This window comes from Caloenas nicobarica, chromosome Z, assembly GCF_036013445.1.
Source record: "Caloenas nicobarica isolate bCalNic1 chromosome Z, bCalNic1.hap1, whole genome shotgun sequence".
Lineage (NCBI taxonomy): Eukaryota > Metazoa > Chordata > Aves > Columbiformes > Columbidae > Caloenas > Caloenas nicobarica.
This window is the reverse complement of record NC_088284.1, coordinates 108,192,748-108,209,014: the sequence shown is the minus strand read 5'-3', so window position 1 is coordinate 108,209,014 and position 16,267 is coordinate 108,192,748. Positions and strand designations below refer to the sequence as shown.

The following is a 16,267-nucleotide window of genomic DNA, read 5'->3' as shown; positions in this document are numbered from 1 at the left end:
AATGCGTCTGCCTGGGAAGGTGGCGTAGGTTACAAGGCACTGTTCTGTACATCTCTGAAATGCCTTATTTGGCTTTGAAATCCAAAATTTAAATTTCTGAAAACGCAGATGAAGAGATCCAGGATGAAAACAGGGCACTTGCAGCTCTGAAAAGCATTTAGAATAATGTCTGCGCTTCTCAGTGGAGGCAAAATGTTACTGCAAACTAACACCTCTGCTTTAATCCTTGTCCCTGTTTGAGCTTCACTTTTTTCCCTCCTATCTCTTTTCAACCTTTATCTGTGCTAATTGTTTTTGTTCAGTCTCGTTAATTAAGACTGCGCGCTCATCAGGGGCACGTCCTCCCCTTTGTTTCCCAGTTCCGTACCTCCTGGCTCGAGTGCGGCACCAAAACCACGTCCGACGCTTGGGTCAGTAAAACCATTTCACAGAACGACGGTCCCCAAGGTCCCAAAGTCCACCTGTGTGCTTCTATCAAAAAGCTTCGGCTCATATAACTTAGTGCTTTATTCGTATTCATACTGCTTCTGGTGATTTTAATATTGGCTGTTTAAAAATCTATCAGAATTAACTCATTCCCTCTCGCGGCCAAGAGCTGATGCCCTTCGAAGGTCCATGGGCTGATGGCAGCGTCCCCTCCCAACACACCGACCTCCCAGTTTGCGCATTAACTAAATTCTTTGTGTTTATTCTCTTTTGTCTAAGGCCCTGGAAGTTGACTTTTAGTCTATATGACAGCGTTCATAAATTAGTGACCCTGAATTATTCATTGGATATTTAACCCAATGCTCTACCAAAACCCCCAGGTGCTGTAAACCTAACAAAAACACATTATCTATTCTATTTTTCTCTATATAGCACTAAACTCTACATTTTTTTCCACAAGATTCCTTAAGGCATCACTACCTTTTACCTTCGGTGACACCACAATAAAAGGCAGATTTAATAATTTGCTTCAGTTTCTTGCCTTCGTTTTCCTTGAACCATTAATATAAGTGAAAGCAGAAATGTAACTCAGCTTGTTATCATCTTTGCGAAATCAAATACATTAGACAGGGTATGATTTGCCTCAGGCAATGCCATTTCGGGTTTGTATCACCACTGGCCAGGACCATTCAGTTTACAAAGAACGAAATTGGGATTTGACAATGGCTGCTGCTGCTTGTTCACAATGAGCAATTGCTCTTTCACCAAGAAAACTGTTTCCACCCAGGCACATTTGAATGAACAAACCTGTGGTGTTTATTACATGGGAAACAGATTCCCTAAAGAACTGAAATCATTTGAATTTTTTTTTCTCTTTACCTTCTTAACGTACTAACAAGAGAAATCAGAAATTAGCCAAGACCTTTCTTCTGAGAGCAATTTTATCTTTAACAACTTAGAAATTAGATTTTTAGCAAGGAAATACAGTGTGTGCTTGGACGATAACCACCAAATTAAAAGAAAAAAAAAAAAAGAAAATAACACTAAACGTTTGGGACTTAAACCTGCAGGTCGATGGCACCAGTTGTCACCAGCCTGGGGGACAAGCCGTTCTCCTGTTGACAGCATTTCTAGTCACCTTATCTCCAGACACCTTCCAAACTTAACACCATGCTCCTGGTTTTGCAGCTTTTGACTGATAAGCCTGACATATCGCATCACCCGGAGATCTGGGAACATTTGCTTTATATTGCCACACGCACAACTTTAAATGAGTTTTTCAAACATCAGCCCTATATCTCTCTTGGAGTTTGTTTCCATGCTCTTTATTTAGAGTTAATAATACGAATCTCAATATTGTGCTTCACTGTCCCCGCTGTGTTCTCTTCCTTCATCTCTTACCCCTCCAGCACACAACCAAGATGATGGTTTCTCAATTTTCTTGTTCTTTTGAGATTTACATAAAGAGCGAGGCTAATTCAACTAATAGAAAGACTGAGTAAAAAGCCAGGCCTGATATTTCGAGGTCCGGGGATAGAGGTGATGGTGAGCGAGTGATCTAGATCAGGATCGACAGGAATATTCCGACACAGAAATACAACTGTCATCTCCAGGCCATGGGGAGAAATTGTAATTTCTCCATCTATTATTACAGAACAGATCCATGATCTTAATTGAAAATATATTTCAAATTCCACTTTGTGAATTAACACCAATTTAAGTTTTTTTAATGAATTCTAAATTATTTTAACCAACCATTAAAACCAAAAGCATTTCTCCAGTCCACCTTGAGGCTATTTTGAGCGAGTACACTACAAAGGGAGTATGCTGTCAAATATTGTTAGTGGTTAATATTCTATGAATCCTAAACAATACAGATAAGCTTTGAATAGAATAAAACAACCTATCGGAAAATATTTCTGTCCTACAAAGCAGAGTCCTGACATTTTTTACTCAGCCGTCTGTGGAGTCCCAGTTTACAGAATGTGAGTAAATGAAATTCCAACCCAAAGTACCAAGACTATTCTCAAAAAAAACACTCCAAGGCTTTCCAAGCACGGCTGGAGAAGATTCACATTCAGTTCACAACAGGCTGACCAACCAAAAGCATTTACAACTCATTACAAAATGGTTTTTTGTTGTAAAATAACAACTGACAAGTAGAAGACAAACGCTAATAACTGTCTGTGGCGGGGAATGCGGTGTATCGCAATTGTGAATGCAACGCAAGAGCTTCTTGCCGGGATGTTCTATTAAAACAGCAAAGCCCGACATTTAAAGATTATTTTTTTTCCTTATGGAGGCAGGTTTCAAGTACAGTAGCGCAGATTTTCATCAATAAGGTAAAGCCTTAGGTCTTGGTGACTTAGGAAGGTGATTTTGTTGTAGGTAGAGAGTGGGAGAAAACATCCTGCGTCTGCGGAGATGATAAGTTAACACTGTAAGAAAAGGCAGCAGCCGACTAGAGATCCCAGACTTACAGAGACTCCAAGACACTGAATCTCATTTCAAGACCATGTTTCTACAGAGTGTGAGCTTCCCAGCACCCCAGCTTCTCTTTCAATGTGTATATTCTAGCGTTACCTTCTCCATCCTGGGCCATCTCCTCTCTTTTGTTCCTTCTTTGCCACTATGCCAACATAACCACCTGCCTCTCCTTACCGACATGGTGGTGAAGAGATCTCTTGAGGATTGTTCCTCGTACATTCTTCTCAACTTTTCAGTGTATTTATCTTGCAAATATGAGTTAAATGACAATAGAGTTCTTTCGTGGTTTTTGGGGGTTTGAGGTGTAGGGGTTGTTGTGGCAGGGACATGTGTTATCATTTGTTACCAGCTGTCTTTGAGAGAAAAATAAATACACAATGCCTCAGTGGCTCTGATTCAGAAATACGCAGCATTCGCAGCTTCCCTCAATTTTGTCTGGAACTGAAGGAGCTCAGTATCAAATGCAAAAGGCCGCCTTGTCATAATTTATGGATACACCGCGACCTCTTGATGAGTACGTTTACTGAACGCACACATCGCTTTAATCCAACGGCAAACCGCCGGCAAAGCCAGCGGCACGGCCAACGAGGGCTGGAGGCGGCGCAGCCTACAGACGCTGGGGGGACAAGGCAAGAGCCGCTTGTTTTCATGTCCCACCTCTGACCTCCAGCAGCTCAGCCAACTAGTTTGTTGATAAGGGGATCCAGCCTGACAACACAGACCTAAACGTAAAAGGACACGTTCCCTATGGGGGTAGAGAGCTGTGGAAAACAGACTGGTACTAGGATCACAGAATCCCAGAATGTCAGGGGTTGGAAGGGACCTCAGAAGCTCATCCAGCGCAATCCCCCGCCGGAGCAGGAACACCCAGATGAGGTTACACAGAAGGTGTCCAGGCGGGTTGGAATGTCTGCAGAGAAGGAGACTCCACAACCTCCCTGGGCAGCCTGGGCCAGGCTCTGGCACCCTCACCGGGAACAAGTTTCTTCTCGTATTTAAGTGGAACCTCCTGTGTTCCAGTTTGCACCCATTGCCCCTTGTCCTATCACTGGTTGTCACCCAGAAGAGCCTGGCTCCATCCTCCTGACACCCACCCTTTCTATATTGATCCCCATGAATGAGGTCACCCCTCAGTCTCCTCTTCTCCAGCTCCAGAGCCCCAGCTCCTCAGCCTTTCCTCACACGGGAGATGCTCCACTCCCTGCAGCATCTTGGTGGCTGCGCTGGGCTCTCTGCAGCAGTTCCCTGTCCTGCTGGAGCTGAGGGGCCCACAACCGGACACAATATTCCAGATGCGGTCTCACCAGGGCAGAGCAGAGGAGCAGGAGAACCTCTCTGACCTACTGACCACCCCCTTCTAATCCCCCCCAGGTCCCATTGCCCTTCCTTGCCACAAGGGCCCAGTGCTGGCTCATGGTCACCCTGCTGTCCCCAGGACCCCCAGGTCCCTTTCCCCTACACTGCTCTCCAACAGGTCGTTCCCCAACCTATACTGGAACCTGGGGTTGTTCCTGCCCAGACGTAAGACTCTACACTTGCCCTTGTTATATTTCATTAAATTTTTCCCTGCCCAACTCTTGAAAGCAAAGGGTGGCTGTGCCTTGCCAACATAGTGATCGTCATTAAGAGCTGTGTGTAATTACTACCTGCTTTGAAAATTTGCCTGCTTAAGCCAACCACAAAGAAATACCTACACGCAGAATACTCTTCACTCTGATGACCAGGAGCAAACTAGCTGCACACCGTAAGGGATGCTCAGTGAGGATGCTGGAGCTCTATGGTGGTGACAGCCCGCAGGGAATCCAGCGATTTCAAAGTGCTCCTGATTGGAATAACTGAATACTTACAGAAAATGAGCCTCCCTAGGATTACCTGCCTCATCTGGGTATTATACAAATATTCCGATTTCTCACCCATCTAACTTGCTTGAGAGAGGATACAATAAGGAAAACGGGCCGAGAACCTCTTAAATAAGCAGAGATACCTAAGTCAGAAAAATTATATTACCCACACTGTGCTTTTAGAGTATTCACAGGAAAACACTGGCATCATGAAATACGTGTACAATACTGGAACAAGGCTCTGCAGCTTCTCAACAACATGGACCCATATGTCTCCAGCAAATACTTCAGCCAGATCACAAAACCTAAGGCTCTTAAAAGCAAATGCTACTGCTGTGAAAATTCATGGGAACTTGATTTTTTTAGGATAAAATTCTAGTTTTTGAAGATAAGGAACAGAAGTGTCTCATGCTCTGAGCATTGCTTATTTTCCCAGAAGTTCGACTGTGTTGCATGAATAGCATCAGGACCTGGATTTACTTGGTTTTCCTTCCTTAGTTAGGTAAATTAGTCCCCACGTTGTTTTCTGCAACATTTGAACAGTAATAGTCTACACATATGTTTGCAAGTCTTCGGGAAACACACATTCCAATCTCTTAAGGCTGGTTTAACCAAGATTTGAAGGCTGGCACTCAAGTCTAACCGAGAAGCAGATGGTGGTATCAGAAGTCCCCTGGAGGCTGGCAGTGCATTCATCGGGTGTTCACAACCGCTTGCAGATGCAAAGAGACTGGAGGTAATAAGTGTGTAGGTTACTAACCCAGGTCCTGAGAGGAACAGATAAAACTGCCTCCAAAGCCCGAATGCAAAGGGAGGTCCAGAGGTGATGGTCACATTTGGAGGGCTGAAAGAACTCGGGGTCGTGTCTTCAAAGCCTCGTCTTTTCCAGCAGCGTTGGTCTGCAATTCCGGCAGCTGGAACTGCCTAAGGACGGTCTGACACGCTCATGACAAACAGTGATTGCGTCAATTAGAATCGATGCAGCGTCATCTCCAAATTGTGTCCTGCCCAGACCTTCCTCCTCTCCCACCCTCTCCTCTGCCTTGGCTCTGTCTTCCTTGTCAACCTCTTCTTGAGTTTCCATGTGTCATATTCGATTGCTTTTCATTCTTTCCCCATCACACTCAGAAAAAATACAAAATAAAATAATCCATAGATAAGCAAGAGGATTCCTTATCTAAGCAATATAGAACAGGATGCTTTTGTTTATTTTGGTGACTCTTTTTACCCTATTTTGTCTTCTCTGCTTGCAAAAGAGAAATGCTGCAGTACGCAGCAACAGGATTTCAGTCGTAACTGGATTATTAGGGCTATGATAAAAATTAATTTTAAACAGTAACACATAATTTGATTCTGTTCTAAGGAACAGAGATCTGAAAATCCCCTTGAACCTCCAAGGACTGAACAGTGCTGAGGTCCCTGAGACCTCATTTCTGTGCCACGACCTCCAGAATTCACTGGGCTCCACACGGGTTCAGATCCTCCAATTATCTTGGTAATAATGAACCCAATAAAACGGAAGAGCTAATTCTGCATTATTGCTATGAAAGAAAACTTTCCCTCTAACCTAATGAAGTTGTCCATCATGATGCAATTATTGCCTGCATATGTACGACGTCAGCAGGGTTCATTAAAGCTTTTTGAAAGGAAGCAGCGGCACAAAATGTTTCTAATTTTCAGGTAGCTCTTTATATACTGAAAAGGCAGCAAGTACCTGTTCATTTACAAACTGTATTCTGCAAATTTCAAGAACATACAGTAAATACTATGGTAACAGTATAAAAGGAGGTAATTTCTTAAACATTTTTGTTGTACTTGCATTTTGTCGACCTGTATCAGTGTAAAAGCTGTGCCTGAGCTGAGAGAAAAATCAATTTCTTTCTTTCGCTGATAAAATGAGATTAATGTCTCCTTATGTTTCCTCTCAGATGGTTCGACGTCCTCAATTTTCCATGCCAACGTCTAGACAGCTCCTTACATCAGAAATCAATAAACCAGGATCCAACAAGTTACTGTACCAAGGCAAATGTGCAATGAAACAGAAATTATTCAGCCTATATATATGTAGCAATCTACCTGCAGTGCATTTTTTATCGAGAATAAAGGCTCCTTTCCCGAGGTCTGCACCACGATGCATCGCACACTGTACACAACCGCCCGGTGACAAATCATCGCAGCAATGACCCAACTACAGAACGCTGGACACACGGAGCTACCGGAATTACAACAAAAGCTCCTTCTCCGGATGAGTCCGGATTGACTCAGGGTAAATTGATAAAATGGTTCCCATTTAATTCCATTAACTGCCGGGCAGATGTTTTGCCTTCGTAGCATTTAAATCTGTTGTGGAGAAAGCTGCAATAAATTGCTCTGTCATGATAAAACGCAACTTGCTGGCTTAGGAACAACACAAAAAAAAAAGGCAGAAGGATTTTAAATGACATTACATTGAACATTTAAAGGTAAATTCAGTTCTAGGGAGCACAGGCATCCTAATTCTACCCAGAAAACTCTCCTTTTCTGGTCCAAACTGGTTCTAGACAGCAGCAAAGTAGGCAGCGTCCTAATGGAGCAGATTATTATGGCAATAACAAAGAAAATAATAAAATATCCACGTCCCCAGCGTTTTCCCTGGCCATGCCAGCTGGCAGCCTTCTCATCCAAGTTCCTCTCACATTTTCGCCAATCGGTTTTATTGGAAAGAGTCAAAACTCAAAGCAACCTGTGTCAAACCTGATTCCTCTTTAAGGGCACCGTCCTAGAGACGTGGCAAATGTGAGTGTATTACAGCTTCCCACAGCACAAAGAAGGTCTGTGTTTATCAGGAGGTAACGGATCAATCCAGTGTTTTGTCTAATACAAAAAAAATGCTTTTTTACAATAAGAAGCAAATAAATCAGCTAATATATTGCATTTTCTCCACAGTCTTATTCTTATATTATTTAATATCTGCTCTGCCCCTCAGCAATACCTATTTGTAATGTTAAGAGAACAAAAGAATTTGAGAAACTTAAAAACTTAATATTAAGTTTTCTTCTGGTGCTTCCCAGTGGTAGAGGTTTACCTGAAGAGACTGAATCTGTGCGTGTATTTATTGGAAAATAAAACCATATTTCGTATTAATATTTTTTGCTATGGTTGGCTATGGCAATATTTTACCCCAAGACATTATCAGCTGCTGTTGCACCAGCGTTCTCATTTTACTTCAGCATTATGCTTCTGTATCACTATTTCAGTCCATTTCACAAATATCTATTATTTATTATCGGTTATAGCCTCACATTGTGCTGAGACAGGAACTCACGCGTCTGGCAATGCTGCCTATTGATTCATAAAGCACCGTATTTTCTGTCAAAACAGACGGAATAGTATAAAAGGGAAGAAGTGAACGATAAGGTCTAACGAACAACATGGATCCAAACACTTTCGTCCCAAGCAACACCTCCCAAAACCTGGCAAAAGCCGCAGCACGCCACGAGCAGAGCCCGGGTCTGTTATTTACATCTTGAATATCATACCCATTCAGGTCATCCCAGAGGAAACCGAGAACCGTAGTTGTCACACCGTAACTTCCCATATCTGCTCTGTTATTTCTACCTCTCCAAATCTCTGCTTGCGAATCTGCCCATCGCAGAATCAGCCGAGCGTTTTCTGTTTTCTGCTTTAACTCATCTCTGCCGAGAACATCGGCCATGTTTTAACCTGAATGAATTTTTGGCTGATGCAGAGTGCCCAGACTATGATCATTACAGGAAAACCTACAAACTCGACTTCTCAAACTACCCCCCCAAACTCACACCATGCGACAGGTAAACACGTTGTCATTGTGGAACCCATGGGATGCTCTCATAAAGTGACACATGAAAAACATGGAGAGCATTGAGGAGAGCAAGCTGTGGCTATTCAGAAACAAAAAAAGGTGAAAAATATTAAAAAAAAAAAAAAATGAAGGACCAGTGAATGTATAGATCTGCAGTGAAGCTAATGTACATCACATAAATCACGTGGCAGACACATTCGTGGTTTGTCCGTCTGTCCTGGCAACCAGCCCGTCAGAGGCAAACTGTGCCTCCTGGAAACCTGCAGCCCAGACCTGGAGATGCTGTTGCAATGCGCGTTTCACACATCAACGCAGCTTTCAATAACGCTAAATTCAACAGGAAGGCTTCCTTCAGAAACCATTTTGGCACAGAAAACATTAACTTTATAGTTTAGCTTGTGTATGAGAGCTGGAGGACGTGGATTCTCCAGACAGGTCTCAGCCTCCACAGTAAGTCAAGAAAACTCTCTGAATCGATGTTCCTCCTAGATTACCATACTGTAAACATTAAAAACTTACTTCAAGGTATTATGAATTCCAGAAATAGTGTTTATTTCTCTGAGAAAGGAACCGCTTTTTCTCTCTCTCTCTCTCAGAGAAATGACTAAATCTATCAAAATCAAATTACCATTAATGTAATAATCTTTTGTACTTTGCTTGAATCTCGGTGAGCATTTTCCCAGCCCATTTTCCCACATCAGTGTCTGGCAGATGAAGGAAGTTTCTCCCTTCTGGCCTGTAGACAGGGTTGAGAGGCCAGACGTGCAGTCAGGACAGAGGTGAAGGTTTCACAGCTGGTTCTGTGCTGGTTGTGTGTCCTGATTTCTGAAGAGCAATTTGCTTCTCACCTTCACGGCCTTTGGAATCCTTCCTGCAAGCGCTTATGAGCTCTCCTCAGGACACATGGGAGAACAAATTCAACAGAGAAATAAAGAGAGGGACCTTCTGGTTTCTCCCCATCCTCTTCCCTACTCACTTCAGTTTGTTTCTCCTGGGACTTGCAGTAGATAACTGAGCAACGCAGTGTGTCCAATACCAGCCCCCGTTCGAAAGAGAAACTCCAGAAAGCAAAAGAACCATCCTACTTCTCCAAAGTGGAAAAAAAAAAAAAGGAAAAAAAAAAGCCTGAAACCACATCAACAGTGAGAAACACAAACAGATCAGCTCATCAAAGCAAAGACAAGTGTGTTACTCAACGCTGGAGCTATGAAGATTTATCCTGCTATATCTATAGCGAAGTTGAAACGGTTCCAAAAGCGTGTCGCATAGTCCTCTCAGGGACACCAGTGTTCCCTGCAAAGCAAAAGTCAGCTCCTCTAGACCAAGTACTGGACGCAGCTGGCCAGGAGATCTCCGATCAGGGGCTTTGGTGCCCGGGATGCCAGCAGAAAGCTGGGGCCACCCCATCAGCCTTGGACACAGTAGGGCTCAGGGCTGCCAGGGACTCCAGCAGGGACTGGTCCCACCAGGGGCTCCACTCCACCGAGCGTGTTCTGTCCTGTGACTTGTACACACCACCAGAACACAAAAAAGGCCCTGGGGGTGTTGGTCGACAGCTGAATATGAGCCAGCATGTGCCCAGGCAGGCACCAGCATCCCGGCTGGTACCAGCACTGGTGTGGCCAGCAGCACCAGTGACCGTCCTGTGCTGGGCACTGGGGAGGAAAAACCTCCAATCCTGGGGGTGGTTTTGAGCCCCTCAGGACAAGAAAGGCCTTGAGGTGCTGGAGCGAGTGGAGAGAAGGGAACGGGGCTGGTGAGGGGCTGGAGCACAAGTGTGATGGGAGCGGCTGAGGGAGCTGGGGGTTCAGCTGGAGAACAGGAGCTGAGGGGAGACCTTCTGATCTCTGACCTGCCTGAAAGGAGCTTGGAGCCAGGGGGGGTCGGGCTCTGCTCCCCAGGAACAAGCGCCAGGACCAGAGGAAATGGCCTCAAGTTGCGCCAGGGGAGGTTGAGGTTGGATCTGGGGAACAATTTCTTCCCCAAAGGGCTGTGGGGCGTTGGAACAGGCTGCCCAGGGCAGTGCTGGAGTCACCATCCCTGGAGGGGCTGGACAGACGGACATGAGGTTCTCAGGACATGGGGGAGTGCCAGGGCTGGGTTAATAGTTGGACTCAATGATCTTGAGGGTCTTTTCCAACCAAAATGATTCTATCAGTCTATATTACCAAACGACTGGAGAAATTCACAGGTCCTTTAAACTTCTGTTATCCTCAGCAATTTCAAGTAGACGGTCTTCAAAAACTGAATTTTCTGAAGCACTATTCCAAGTATGGGTTGCCACTAGGTGAGTCTGTCTTATTTGGTTCTAGAAGCACAATGATCAGAAAGCAAAACAAAACATGACATCTCTTGATAGCCTGGATATGCCTACAGTACATTGTGCAGCTTCAAGTAATTAAAACGATCAGTTGTCATTCACCAGGCTTGGAAAAAACTCAAATGCCACCCCGCTGACTGGATTGTGCCATACTATTTAGCTTACTAAATTCCACCACTGAAGATTATTGTGTAATGAAAACAAATCTTGTTTTCAAAAGATTAAGGCCAGCATATGATGTATATTTTACATTACATTTTAAAAAGCAAATGTGTCTCTGTGTTTCAATTGCATTGAAGGATAATCAAAATAAAAACCAGAGCAAAATTTCCTAGTACACCATTTTGTTCTGTCCTGTATTTTCTTTATAAGCTAGACAACAGGTATAAAGAAAAAACTGGCTTAAAACCACTAAATTGTGAGAGCTAAATGTGAATTAATTTGAAAAAAAACCCACGAAAGTCTTCGCTAAGACAATAAATATCATCTTGTAGAAATCACATCCTTAGGAAGCTGCTGCTCATCACGCACCATAGCCTATGACCATCTAAACTTTAAGAAACTAAGTGATCTAGGTTGTACACATATTATTGAAGAACTATTTATAATCTTGAAGATAAATATTGCAAGATACATACAATTGTATTAGAAGCAGCAGAGCGCACTTAGAAAATATCTGCTCTCTTTTAGAAGACATTGAAGATCTTCCAAGACACTTCCGAGAAGGACCTTGCTTTGAGTACAGAATTACCTGTCAAAATGAAGATGGCAGAGCTGCAGAAAATAAAAGTAATTTTTAAAACTATTGCTTTGAAACTCTAAGGGTGCAAAATGCAAGTGAGACAAGGGGAACTATAAGAAAGGAAGAAACAGAAGATGAGCTTTCAAGATCTCCAGGCCAAAAATGCTGGAGGCAAGAAAAGAAGGAGACTTGTGGATTCTGGTGGAGAAAAAAACCCGAAGGCTTAAGAGTTTTGGAGCTGTTATTTTGTATGAATGAGGCATTTGAAGACTGGACACAGCAACAGCAGCCGTGGTGAAATGTTTGAGGGGTTTGGAACAGGAGGGATCAGCTTGACAGATGTTTGAAGGCAACTGAGTTGACATGTCGGTCATGAGCTGCCGTGAGAACTGGATCCAAGGAAAAATAAAGATTCAGAGCACAGAAGTATTTGAGTCATGGTCTTATTTTCTAAAAAAATCTGCTCTTTTTTTTTTTTTTTTTTCCCCTCCTTTGTCTTTTTGAATAAGATCTGATGAGTGGATATTGGAGAAGACTGACGATAACAGAGATTTCAGCAGTATGATCAGGAGAAAGAAGTTGAAATGCATTCAGTTATAAAAGAAGGAAAATTCCTAGAAAAGGCAATTAGGTAAAAATGAAAAGGAGAGGAGCAAGGGAAGAGAGAAAACTGAAAATAAGGGACACAGCAGAGTGACCAGAAGATTCATCAAGTAACAACACTAGCAATGATGATAAAGGTGCTGAAAGATGATAACGTATCATACTGCTCACCCCCAACCTGAGGAAGTTTACTGTTTGAGGCTATAAAAGTTATACATTATATTATATCGTATCCAACAGCATGAATTAATTTCCTTGCTTAGTTTTACCGTGCAGTTGAGATTTCTTGTATATTTATGCCCGAGGTAATTCCTTTGCTACCCAGACACTCCTTCCCAGCTCAACACAAAAGAGCATCTTACGTAAGCGGCATTTTTCCTCAGCACAGGTGATGAGCTTTTCCTGCACTGCACAACAAATTTACAAGTTATAAGCAAACCCAGTTGCATAACTGAAAGTCCAACACACATGCACCACGGCTGCCCAGGCATTCTAATGAAATGTTGTGTCACACTTAAAATAGTTTAAATTCCCTCCTGTTTTATAACATGCTAAAGCAAATTGAAAATATGTCTGGATTTGCTCTGTGTTTTGACTGCATTAAACACGTACTCACACGCAAACCTTCCTGAAACCTTTTCCTTCTAAGTGTGATTTTCTTTGTTTCTGCAATAGTTTACTTCTCATCTAAGGTTAAAACACTTATGCACAGGTCTTAACCACCTGATGTTAAAAACTTTCAAAAAGAAGATGAGAACCTTCCGTTGCTTCATTAAGAATGAACCTAGAATAATCCAACCTCCTTTACAAATTGATCCAAGTAGAGTTACACCTATAAATAGGTATATGTGTGCGTGTGTATATATATATATATATCTTTACCACAATACAGATACCCTGCATTGAGTCTGACCACATTCTATTAAACTAATCCCCAGCAGCACCATCTTTCCACAACACACATTTCTCCAAATCTGCTGGTGGGGGTGAGATGAGGAGCCCTCATTGTAGCAATGCTGAGAAATACGACAGATGTTCAAGGGAATTAATGTCTATAAACCTAAATACGACCGACTACAACCAATTGAAATGCTGGAGGAAGCTGAAGAACACACCGAAACCCTTACAGCATGTAACTCATTTGGGTGGCTGTTATTACTGCTTGGATTAAGGAAAAAAAAAAAAGGCAGAAAGTCTGCATGGTTCTAGAATTTGAACTGAATGCGGCTACACCCCAAATGCATTTCAGACTGTGTATAAAAAAATTAAAAAGCTGGTTATCCCAGTTCTATCAGTATCAAAGTTTACAGTTTTTCCTTGTATTTAACAGCACAGAACAAACTGTTAAGAGCTATTAATCCACTCTAAGCAAGCAATTAGTTAATTCACTTCAGAAGTAAATACAGCTCTGAAATATTTCAGCATGACTCAACTAAACCATTTCAAAATAATGTTCTGTTTCAAAAAGCAGCAGAAAAGGATGGGTATTTCAGTTACCCCAAAACATCTGGCTCATATGGCTACAAATGGGACAGTCGCATCCCCTCTCCTCTGGTCCAACCTATGGAATAGGAAGATAAAGGGTATGGATATGGGTATGGATATGGGTGAGTAGGGTTTAAAAACATTCTCGTTACTGAAAGTTTTCTGGCTTAATCCCCACAGTCAACCAGTGCATATTTACAGAGACTTTTGGAATTTACAAGGTGAACCATACGAGACCCATACAGAGTAAACTTAGAAAATGAACCAATGAGACTGTCCTAGGTTTTCCTGAATTCTATATGTTGACCAGCGTCTATGGCATGGCTTAACCAGGCTAAGTGACAGTCAGAGCCACTCACAACCAGCTGCGATGGCAGCAAGTTGGCTATTTGGGGTCAGTGATTTGAAAGGAGGGAAAAGAAGACTCTTAGCTGGAGTTTCCTTGAAAAAAAATGGCTGAAAGGCTATTTGTAGCCAGCAAAAAAACTGTTTCAAAGCCTCTCGCAGTGAAGTTCAAGCCTTTTCCAGCATTTAACTCCAAGAGCGCCCTGCCCAAATCGCCTGCTCTGCGCTGTGGTGTCATCTGCAGCCGGAGCTGACGGGGGCAAAGCAAAAAACACGTCCTGCAGGTTCTGAAATGAATTCATGTGCTCTGCCTACAGCAACGTAACGCCTGGGAAAGTTACCGGCTGCTGCCTTTGTTCGGCAGAGATTAACCACGGCACACATGAATAATGGGCTGGATTTATTCCGGAGAACAGAAGCTGAATGACAATTGTCGCGGCACTGCATTATACATACTTGGGCTGCCTTCTGCTCTGCTCATTTAACACTTGCCGGGAGTACCGTGAATGAATCTCGGCCCGTTTTTCCCCTGCTAAAGCCACAGCTCCACGCGCTGTTTCGCAAACCCGCGCCGATACCCAGCAGATCTTACCATGTATGTGCCACCGTAAAGCGACGACGCTGGCGGATGCTTTTATTCACAAGCAACTTTCTGAAAAAGCACGGAGAGTTCCTGGGTGAGCTGCGAGGAGAAATCTTTGGAGACGTAGGTCTATTCCCAGGCAGCTTGGGAAGCTCGAGCTCTAAATGCATTTGTTCTTTGAAAGTCCTTATGTAAATCTCTGACTCGGGAGTAGCAAGTTCCCTAGAAGAATCTTTTGCTGTCATAGCTCAGCCGTTCTGCGAGCTCTCACCATTCAGAAAACCTCACAAAAACACATCACGCAGGCAGCGCCGCAGATTAGAAACGCTGATAAATCGGCAGAGCTCACCTCGCTCATTCACAAGGGCTGGGCTCCAAATGGAAACGCTGCCCGAAGCGACGGCAGCATAAATCGAAGGATGATAAGCCGGGGCTGTCAGAAAACCCTTTATCAGCCCAGCTCTCCCTCGGAAAATGCGCCCGAGTGTTTGTGCGATGCGCTCGCCTGGCAGCTCCACACCGAGCCATTCAGCCCCGCGCACCAGCTCATGAAAAATTCATCACAGCCGGCTCCCGATCAATCCCTTTCCTATAGCATTTTGGCTTCACGTACCGAACAGAAAAAACACACTGGATTTTTCAGCGTGCACTAATAAAATCGAGGAATTCCCTAGCCTGTCGCAAGCCAAATAACCCGATTCATTCAGGCCCGGTGTGTTTAATAAAAACGTCTTCATTCAGAATTAGTTTTACCCGTGCTGCAGTAGCTCCACCCATGACATGCTTATTGGCTCTGTACTATTTTGACAACTGGACTCTGTACAGCTCTGCCTTGTGTTATGAGCATGTCAGACTGTCATGAAATTTTAACGAGTCGTCTAACACCGTGACTTTGCTCCTGGGCATCACCCTGGGCACAGCCGGAGGGACCCCCGGGATAGCAGCAGCACCGGCTTTGATAGAGAAAAGGTCTGGTAGGAAAAAACCCAACAAACAAACCACAATACACAGCAAAACCCACACAACACAAACAGCAAGGAATAATATTCTTTAAGAGCAAAGCATGCAAAAACGCATGTTCCAAAGCCGAAGCTTCGCTGTCCTGGGATCTACGGATGGTCAAAGGGCAAAATCACTGCACAGCCCCGAGCCAGCAACCGGCGCTGGAGAAACCAGCCCAGGGAGAGAAAACACAGGGAAACACCAAAGGATGGGGGTCCTGGCACTTCCCTGCAAAGAGAATGGAAATTAATTCCAATTAATTTAAGCAATAGATGTATTTAGAAACACGAAACCCAAGAGTTCTTTCTGGACATGAACACTGCGAAACCAACTTCTACATTTGTATGGCTAAAACAAAAAAAATCCAGGCGAGGAAGTTAAAGACGAGATTTGATGCTGAAAGTGAGAACATGCTAAATACTACAGGGAGTGGCAGAGCATCTTCCTAACTGGTCAAAAGTAGGTGGCCTTAAATGTAAATACAATGATTCTTTTAAAGGAGGAGAGAGGAGAGAATACACCCAGAAAAGAAGTTACCAGACATTCTACCCAACCTGCTGCTATGCTCTTCACCATTTGCCTTTTTTTTTTTTTTTTTTTTTTTTTTAAGTAG

At 43.4% G+C, this 16,267-nt stretch overlaps 1 protein-coding gene across 2 annotated transcripts in view; it reads right to left on the bottom strand.

Annotated features, from left to right (window-relative positions):
• PDE4B (phosphodiesterase 4B) overlaps positions 1-16,267 on the bottom strand; it is a 179,069-nt gene that overhangs the window by 144,006 nt on the left and 18,796 nt on the right. The window contains exon 1 of one of the 2 annotated variants that reach the window (XM_065655576.1): positions 14,662-14,897. The exons of the other annotated variant lie outside the window; for it this stretch is intronic. Coding sequence (XP_065511648.1) covers positions 14,662-14,897 — 236 coding nt within the window. Of the gene's footprint in view, positions 1-14,661; positions 14,898-16,267 lie in introns of those variants that run through there. 2 annotated transcript variants of the gene reach the window in all.